The sequence below is a fragment of the Dendropsophus ebraccatus genome, chromosome 5 (assembly GCF_027789765.1).
Source record: "Dendropsophus ebraccatus isolate aDenEbr1 chromosome 5, aDenEbr1.pat, whole genome shotgun sequence".
NCBI classification, from domain to species: Eukaryota; Metazoa; Chordata; class Amphibia; order Anura; family Hylidae; genus Dendropsophus; species Dendropsophus ebraccatus.
In genome coordinates, this window is record NC_091458.1 from 35,913,065 (window position 1) to 35,922,669 (window position 9,605).

At 43.7% G+C, this 9,605-nt stretch overlaps 1 protein-coding gene across 1 annotated transcript; it reads left to right on the top strand.

The window, feature by feature from the left end:
- The first annotated feature begins 1,237 nt into the window (after positions 1 to 1,237).
- Positions 1,238 to 8,533, top strand: POLR1D (RNA polymerase I and III subunit D). The gene is made up of 3 exons (XM_069972064.1): positions 1,238 to 1,357; positions 4,201 to 4,275; positions 7,157 to 8,533. The coding sequence occupies exons 1-3, from the start codon at positions 1,335 to 1,337 to the stop codon at positions 7,419 to 7,421; spliced, it is 363 nt and encodes a 120-aa protein (XP_069828165.1). The 5' UTR covers positions 1,238 to 1,334; the 3' UTR covers positions 7,422 to 8,533.
- Positions 8,534 to 9,605: the final 1,072 nt, after the last annotated feature.

The following is a 9,605-nucleotide window of genomic DNA, read 5'->3' on the forward strand; positions in this document are numbered from 1 at the left end:
GCAGGTGAGGGAGCTCTGATCTCTGGGGCTCTCCTGTAAGGCAGAGCATGGATGCGGGGCAATGCGATCATAGACTCCCCGGCCCCCGCCTGACAACCAGCCCCATGGCCCCCAAGCACCCCCCCACCGGTTGGGCTGCCATAGTTCCACCAGCCTAAACCCATAACCTTGCTTCCGGGTTCAGGCTGGTGGGGGCCCCGATGCACATGCCCCGGGTGCCCTCCCTTTAATCCGGCCCTGGGGACAAGCAGCGCTCAGATTAGAAGCTCAGGAACACTTCTTTGACACTTTCACTATAAAACCATTTTTCTAAGTCCTGGTAGTAAAGAGAGATATATGACAGGTGACAGGTACCATGTACCATGTGTCCCAGGTATCAGTTTGGAACTTAAATTATAATAGGTGCGGTGCATCCCTAACATGTCTGTGTTAGTAAACAATTGCATTCCCCATAAGATAATGGTGGAGAACGACCATGAAGGGAATTGTAGTTTTGCAACAGCTGGAGGCCGGAAGGTTCCCCATCCCTGCAACACAGCGTGACACTGACAACCTACCTACTGTGTATGGCCCCGCCCCTTTGACAAGGTGAATGGTAACATTCATTACTCAACAAATTGCCAGGAGTAAGGGTGGGTTCATACTGAGGAATTCTTGCGGATAATGTCCGCGTGCCTTTCCGCCAGCTCCATAGACACCAGACATATCACTTCTTTCGGCGGAATACGCCGGCGAATAGAATGGTGTCTATGGAGGCGGCGGAAAGGCGCGCGGACAGCGGAATTCCGCTGACATTATCCGCTAGAATTCCTCTGTATGAACCCACCCTAACACGGTATAGACGCTGCAGAATTGTTATTTTATGAGAAATTCAATTAATAACCAAAACAGACAGGAAAGGTAACAAATTCTCTGTCAGGGGGGGAAACAATTTAGGGGTGCACTGTATATGAGTACAGAGTATATAGGATAAGAACATCACATTCTAAAAGTTACATATTGTGCACCATCTAAAATATTCCTGACAATTATTAGACAACAGATAGCCATAACATAAGACAAATGGTATAATTCTTCTCCTTAATAACAATGGACGGTTCAGCTAAGCTACGGAGCTGCTGCTCACTACGTGCTATAATAGCAGCCTTCATTATACGTGATCTCAGGCCTCTAACTGCTGGGTGACTACTCTAGCGGCTCCCGACAAGGTCACCTGACATGCTTGACGTCATCCCAAGGCGCTGCGTTGCATGCGCCGGAAGTCGCTGATGGCGGTTGGCGTCGCGTAGTGAAGCGTTGGTTGGCAGCTTCCTGTTTGTGGTTACGGACTTAGAATGAAGGAGGACGAGCTGGAGCGGTAGGTTTTCTGATGTAGAATGTCTGTATGATCTCTGTAGGGCTTTGTGACACTTCTGTCTATAGATTGTGTGGGAATCTGTCTGCACTAGCCTGTCAGCCTTGTAGCACTGCAGCTAGACGTGACTTGAACACGTGTTGGAGGGTTATGATTGTCTCCTGGGTTTATCCCATAGAAAGCCTTATGGGTGCCAGCTGCAATATGTTACCATATGGATGGGTGCCAGCTTTAATATGTTACCATATGGATGGGTGCCAGCTTTAATATGTTACCATATGGATGGGTGCCAGCTTTAATATGTTACCATATGGATGGGTGCCAGCTTTAATATGTTACCATATGGATGGGTGCCAGCTTTAATATGTTACCATATGGGTGCCAGCTTTAATATGTTACCTTATAGGTGCCAGCTGCAGTATGTTATCATATGAGTGCTGGTCTTAGCAGTCCTTGCTACAGTTTTGCAGCATCATGCTTTACTGCAGGTGTCTGCTGCTGTGTGTTCACTTACAGGTGCCAGTTGCCATGTGTGCGATGCGGCTGCCACCTTCCACCTGTTCATCTTCACTTGGCAGCTGCATAGTGTTTTGTAGAGGCATCAGCTGTTACATTCACCTATTTGTACCAGCTGCTTCCCGTTTGCCCACAGGTGCCCGCTGCATAGTGTTGTCTCCCAGTGCCAGCAGCGTCATGTTCATCTTCAGTTGGCATCTACAACATGCTCAGCTACCACTGCCAACCACAATGTGCTCTCCTACGGAGCTTCATAATGTTCACCTACCAGTGCCAGCTGTATTGCCTTTGCCTACAGGTGCCAGGCATAGCATGTGTCCACCCATGAGTTTTCTACCATCTATAAAGCAGTGGGGCAGAGAGTTTTTCCCCACACAGGATTACTGTGCCCTTCCTAGTGTAAAAACTACACTTCCCAGAATGCAAATAACCACAGCGATCTCTATGCAGATACTAAAGAGCTGTTGGTGGCAGGTTCAGACTTCGTAAATAGAGGCCCTAAAGCACAGGAAATACTGGGATATGTCATCTCTAAAGCCTGCGGAATTGTAAATGCAGCTCTGGGCTATAATACAGGCTGGAATTCTGGACCGGTGTAGTAAATGTTATGTAATATGATTTCAAACTGATTCAACCTCTTACATAGAATAAATCAGTATGTAAAGGCCCTATTACACGGTACGATTATCGTGCGAAAAATCGTTATATCGTTCGACTTTAAACGATAATCTTTCCGTGGAATTGCAGGCAACGGTCGAAAAATAGTTTTTGTCGTTCATCGTTGATTTAGATCTGAACCTAAAATTATCGTTAATCGTTCGCTGTAATTCCACATTCGTTCGCTCAAGTTTCGCATTTGTTCACTAATCATTCAGTGTAATTGCACGTTGTCCATTGTTTTGCTGGGATCAGATGGAATAAACGATCATAGTAACGATTGCAATAACGATTGCAGTAATGATCGTATCTAACAACCATCGTTCTGTGTAATATGGTAAACGATTTTAGGTTAACGATAAACAATCTCGTTTGCAATCGTTTATCGTTAGTGGTTAATTGTTTAAAATCACTCCGTGTAATAGGAACCTAAGACTCTTCCCACTGGCATCATGGCATTTGGTGGTACAGGAGACAGGTCGTATCTTGTGCACTGGATCAACCTATTCACTTATAGAGGTTTGTTGAATTTTTTTTTTTTCTTTCTTTCTTTTTTATAGAGAGGACTAGTACTGGATGCTTTGCTACAGCAGCAGAAACCTTATGCCAGTGTGAACAGAAACTAATGCTGGGTTTACACGGAACGATAATTCGCCCAATCGAACAATTAACGATTTTGTAGCAACGATTTTATTTTTATAACGACCAGCATTTAGACGGAGAAAAATCGTTAGAAGATTCGTAAGAAAAATCGTTATTGCGATCGTTTTCAAGATCGTTTAAGCCCATCTTTCACATCGGGTGAATCTTTAAAAGCGATCTGCGAATATTTAGCGAACGACAGACGACGATTTGAGAACATGTTGAAAGATCAAAATGAACGATTTTTCGCTCATCCCCTGATCGTTTGCTGTGCTTACACGGAACGATTATCGATCAAATGTGATCGTTATAGCGAAAATTCGAACTATAATCGTTCCGTGTAAACCCAGCATAAGCTTTATAGCCAATCTATAAGCATGTTTGGGCATCCTAAAGGTGGCCATTCACAGTTATGACCGTCCTCCCCATACCCAGAAACAATTTTAAGCCTGCAGTCAGAGAGCTCTGGCTGCTACTAATCTCTCTCAGAATGAAGGGGTCGGCCCTGATTTTCCATCACGCCCAACCCCTATCACCACTGGCATCATCTGTTGGTGGACGATTGGGAGATCCCCATACACTTTATTCTGGTGGCTGAACCCACTGCGAGTGGTTAGTGCAGCTGACAACAATATAAGCTGTATGGGGACTTTAACCTGCTGATAGATTCTGATAGGAGACATTACAAAGACGTACAGGGAACCTTTGACATGTTTGTAGTGTCACCTTAATGCACAGTACCATATTTTAGGTAAAAGTAAGATAATCGATTATATCTGGAGTGAGTAGGACGAGCAGTCTTTGAGTCTGTGCTCTTTACTTATATACTTGTCATTGTCAGCAATGTCCATTACATCAAGAAGTCATAGTGGCTCTTGCACGTCTCTCTGACTGCTGATCTCAGTATAAGCAGATAAGGCTTGCACAATGACCGTACTCATCCTCTCTATAGTTTTGTATAGTTTGCTGCTATCCAGAACGTGTTATGGCTGTGTTATCTCTCTGATCATATTGGCTTTTTTTTTCTGCAGAAAAGCGGTAGAAGAGCTTCTCAAGGAAGCCAAAAGGGGAAAAGATCGGGCTGAGACTATGGGGCCCATGGGCTGGTAAGTCATTCTGTGTTTTATCAGTTCCATAATAGATTATTATTATACACTGCTACTTGCCTACCCCTGTATTCCTATTCGGGATGCTGCTAAAAGCTCTGCTATGTATGGTGAGTGGAAATGTGACCATATCTATTCCACCTTCCATGCTCAATTGCCTTGGACATGCCCAGTGGGCAACACCATAAATGTGAGTTTAGAACTATATCCAGCACTCTCAGGATAGCTTATCGATGGGGTGCCCGCACCCATGCCAATCAGCTGTTTGGTGCCAACACTGCACAGTGAACAGGGTTGGAAGCAGTGTGTCCCCCTTTACATAACTACAGCTCAGCCCCCATTCAAGTGAACAGGCACCCCACAGATCAGCAACTAATGAGACACCTTATGGATAGCTCATCCGTCTTTTTTGGCCACAAAATTCCTTTTAGATTGCAAACTGCAATAAGATAAAGTTTTTTGTAGTCATAGTACAAACTGGAGCATTTCTCAGCACAGCTGTCACATAGATTAGGGACTGAATGTACTCTTGGCCAAACATACACTATAATGGATGCCTATGGAATCATTGCCAAGGTGCCAGCCTTCATCTCTGATCTGGAGCGCTGCCTTTCTGGATAATTGTAAAGCAGGCCACATCCTAGAATGTGGCCTGCTATCACCTGCGTAATACTATTTTGGCAAAACTGAGCTGAGAAATTGGGGTAATGTCAGTGGGTTTTCTAAACTGGACAGCTCCTATAAGTCTTTATGAACTAGGAACCTATACTGAATCAGAAAGACCTGTAGAGAAAACTGAAAAAGCCCCAAAATATGGTAGGAAGGCTCTTAAAGGGGTTATTCAGGATTTAATAAACAGAGCTGTTGTCTTTGAAAAACAGCGACACTTATGTTCTCAGGTTGTTTGTGGTATTACAGCTCCACTTCATTCACTTCAGTAGAGCTGAGAGTCAATAACACATACCTGAATACAGAATAACCCTTTTAGGCTGCGTTCACCCGTAACTGATCCGAGAAACTCGCTACGAATCCCTGGCCAGTACACCCTATGGGCAGACAAACTTGCAGCAGGATGCACATCCCGCTGCGAGTATGTCCGCAGCCCGCCCCGTTAACCCCCCGGCCGCCGGAGCGTATACTTCGCCTGCTTCCCGATCCGGCTTGCTTCGGGGCTCCGTCTTCATGTCCTGCTCGGCCAATCAGGGATGTGCCGGGAACCCCCGAAGCAAGCCAGAGCGGGGACCAGGTGAAGTATAGGCTCCAGCGGCAGGGGGTTAATGGGGCGGGCTGCGGACATTTGCGGAAAATCTGCTGCGGTGTGGTATGTGTGAAGCTACCCTGCCAGTTTTTTTTTTTTTTTTATTTTAGTGCACACTATCTACTAGTTGGGCCCCTAGCAGTTACTGTACACTGCTCACCTTTGGTACCACCACTGCACAGGAAAAATTGAGATTCTTTAATAGCGGCTTTTCAATCCTATCCAGCTCAGGAGCAGAGAAGTTAGTGTCTACATGACTGCAGGCTTGACAGCGAAACGGCAAAAAAATGTGTAACATGCAAGTTCTTTTGAGAAATTCAGCCCATTACATTAATATATCATATAGATGCCAGAGAAAATGGTTATGTAGTAGTTATCCCAATTTTATTTCAAGGTGTTACCTAGTGAGCTATTGGTTGTAATAGAACATCTCCCAACAATAACAGCTTGATGATATTTCTGCCGGATATAATCAGTGCAGCTATAGGAGGTTGACCAGGTAAAGATGGGAAATTGTAGTGTGTGTAAGGGCCCTATTAGGGTCCATTTACACAGAAAGATTATCTGCCAAAGATTTTAAGCCAAAGCCAGGAATGGATTTGAAAAGAGGAGAAATCTCAGGCTTTCCTTTATCACCTGATCTCTGTTTATAGTCTGTTCCTGGCTTTGTCTTAAAATCTTTGGCAGATAATCTGTCAGATAATCTTTCTGTGTAAATGGACCCTTACACGGAGCAATAATTGGCTCAGTCTGGCCGATTATCGCTCTGTGTAATAAAGACCCTGATCAGCCCATGAAACTATTATTGGCTGATTATTTCTTTTGGTCAGGACCTAAAATCACCGGGTGTCGGGCACACACCGCTATGTGTAATAGTGATGCGCGGCCAATGGCTGATGATTGTCGTATAAAATATTAAAATATTAACTCGCCTTACCACGTTCGCAGGTGTCCTCGGAGGCCTTCCCTGCTGTCTGCAGCTCTGCCTTCTGTTCTGGCCTTTGCACTGACAGACCGAAAACAAAAAACACAAACATTTGTAGACATAGGATTTTTTTTTTCTCTGGCGTTTTTTCCCCCTATAGAATTTATGGCAGGAAAGGATCATAAAAACGTCAAAATGCCCTGAAAAAAACGGAACAGACAAAAACGTTATGTTCATCCACCCGAAGTAAAGATTTAAGGTTTGTATTGGATGTCAGCAAGCAGGGATCTTAGTCTGGAAATTATAAAGTATATTAGAAAATCGTGCAGATAGATTTTTACTTATCCCTTTTACAATAGGTTATATATTAATATTTTTTATACCTACACCTCCAGAGGAATCTGTATCTATGCATAAATGAGTAAAGTGCATTGGTCTGTAGATCAATATTTTCAAGGTCTCTCATGATTTATAGGCAGTATCTACAGGGAGCATTAAATTCCTGGAAAACTATTATGTGGCAAAAAGACCCAAAAATCATTGTAATGATGATGGTAAATTTTAAAATGTTTTTGCATCTGTAAAAAGTAAGTTTTTTTTTTTTTTTTTTTCAATTCTTATATTGTGCTTCCTTCAGACACTAGGTGGCGCACAAGACAAGCTCATTGACTGCAGCTGCTCTTTGTATTCTATTACAGGATGAAGTGTCCCCTGGCCAGCACCAACAAGCGCTTTCTGATCAATACCATTAAGAACACGCTGCCTCCTGATAGGGAGAAGCACAGCAGAACACAGGAGGAAAAGGATACCGGAGACCACAGCGGGCAACAGAGGCATTCAGGAAAGCACAGTTCACATCCCTATAAGAGGAGCGAGGACTCAAGGAAAGATAAGAAGGGGTCTCCATCCTCAAGCGAGAGCACAAGGCATAGACCGTCCAGGAAAGACGGCAAGAGACGATAGCTCCGAAGGGATGAAGCAATAAGGCTCGGACTGTTATCAGTTTGCAATATGCAGGGTATTAATAGTCGGTCTGATCTGACTCTTAAGCTTGGCAGTGACTGTTCTGTGTTATAAAAGCTTTCACTACAAATATTACCTGCACTCGTTTGGGGGGTATGAAGGGCAGCGAGACTCATCGATCAGGGGTGTAAGGTTGGGTTCACACTACGTTTTTGCCATCATGTGTGTGCATCCGTTTTGGTTCGTTTTTCCATTGAATTCCATTATTAAAAAAAAAAAAAACGGATCCGTTTTTTTAACCTACACAAAAACGTAGTCAACCTCATTTTTGGGCCCTAAAAAAACAAACAAAACAAAAACGGTTCCGTTTTGAATGAATCCGTTTTGATCCGTTTTTTTATAATGGAATTCAATGGAAAAAACGTATCAAAACGGATGCTTACTCATCCACTTTTTCCATCCATTTTTCCCAAAAAGCGGATTGCAAAAACGTGGTGTGAACCCAGGCTAAGCAATGCATGACCATCAGGATCTTGGGGTTGTGTTATACTGAAGATGTTCTTGCTGGTGTGTTGAGTTTACAATGTTGCAGATGGATGTACTGGGGGTGGTAGATCCGCCGCCAGTGTACCAAGCCACTTTATTGGCATAGGGGTTTAACTACAAATGGCACAAAGACATTGCTGAGGTAAGAACATGGCAAGAAATGTACTTTTAGGGCACTATAGGGAGATGATAACCTGCTGACAGCTTCCCTTTAAATGCTTTGAATTTTTTTTAACGTATTTTCAGTTTGTTTGAATTAGAAAAAACAATTAGTCACCCTTACATAGATCCAGTGGCCTAAACTAGCACTTGTGTTGTGTCTGAATTGCTGGTGGGATGTGGACAGTGGCAAGTCCAGGTGCAGCGTGTAATAATGCCTGAGTTGCCAGCACTAGTGGCCACGGCCAGTGCTCAAAGTTCACCCATAATTGCAGACTGCACCTGAACTTTGCAAGTTCAAGCCATGGCCGCTAGGACTGTATGTGAGAGCGCCATCAAAATTCTGCGTAATATAAGTTAGTGACACTGTCACCCCCTTTTGTGCATTCTGACATCTGTACACAAGTGTAAAGGGTAAATTTAGTGGTTTTCACACCTTATTTTATATCATACGTCATGGTGCTTGTTCAAGTAAAAAGTAATCTTTTATGAACTGCAGATTGTGTTAAGTGGGCGGGGCCTCACGGCATTAGTGCCACTTAGCCCCGTCCACAACAACACTGTTGGCCCCGCCCCTTGACGGCCATTGGTGGGCCGACCTAGAGGGGGTGGGGCCTAGACCGTTAGGCTAGCCTGTTCCAATGGCTGTTGAGGGGGCGGGGCCAATGGTGGTGTTATGGGCGGGGCTAAGTGGCGCTAATGTCACGCGGCCCCGCCCACTTAACATAATCTGCAGTTGATAAAAGATTACTTTTTACTTGAACTAGCACCATGACGTATGATATAAAATAAGGTATGAAAACCGCAAAATTTACCCTTTACACCTGTGTAGAGAAGTCAGAATGCACAAAGGGGGGGACAGTGTCACTTTAAAGTCAATAATAATAAAAACTAGAAAAATATATATTTGAAGGTGTCCATAGCCTTTAAAGGGAACTGGTCACCTCCCTGGTGGAGTGTAGTCAGCACCAGTACCTTATAGCTGCCACGCACGGGTGCTGGAATCAGCGATTAGAGTTTATAATTTTTTTTTATTGTGACAGCTATAAAGTACTGGTTCATACTCCACCAGAGAGTTGACTGGTTCCCTTTAAGCTACAATTCCAGAATGACCTGGTACAGAATCTTTTCAGGGAGGCAGACCCCTTTATTTAATTAAATTCTTTAACAATTCTTTCTGGGCAAACCCCCCTAATGACTTGTTTTACCTTGTAAATAGCGTCACCATGTTTTTTTTTATTCTTGTAAATACATTACTATTTCACAGTTAAAACATTTGTGAAAACTTAAAACCTGGTTTCACTCATTTTCTATAGGTTTCATTGATGTAAATAGGTTATGTTCACATCACGCTTACCATGTACGTTGGGAAATGTCCCCAGCGTACACGCAAATATTAGCTGCTCTTGCCTGGCAGAGGCCAAAAGGATGTTCTGTTGGGTCTATAGGATAGAAAGCATTGTGTGCGTTTGCAGGGGG

Bases quoted from the DNA above. Each gene is read 5' to 3' on its own strand.
- POLR1D (XM_069972064.1), top strand. From the start codon at position 1,335: ATGAAGGAGGACGAGCTGGAGCG. The intron at 1,358-4,200 runs GTAGGTTTTCTG...TTTTTTCTGCAG, and splicing joins AAGGAGGACGAGCTGGAGCG to AAAAGCGGTAGAAGAGCTTC. The intron at 4,276-7,156 runs GTAAGTCATTCT...ATTCTATTACAG, and splicing joins ACTATGGGGCCCATGGGCTG to GATGAAGTGTCCCCTGGCCA.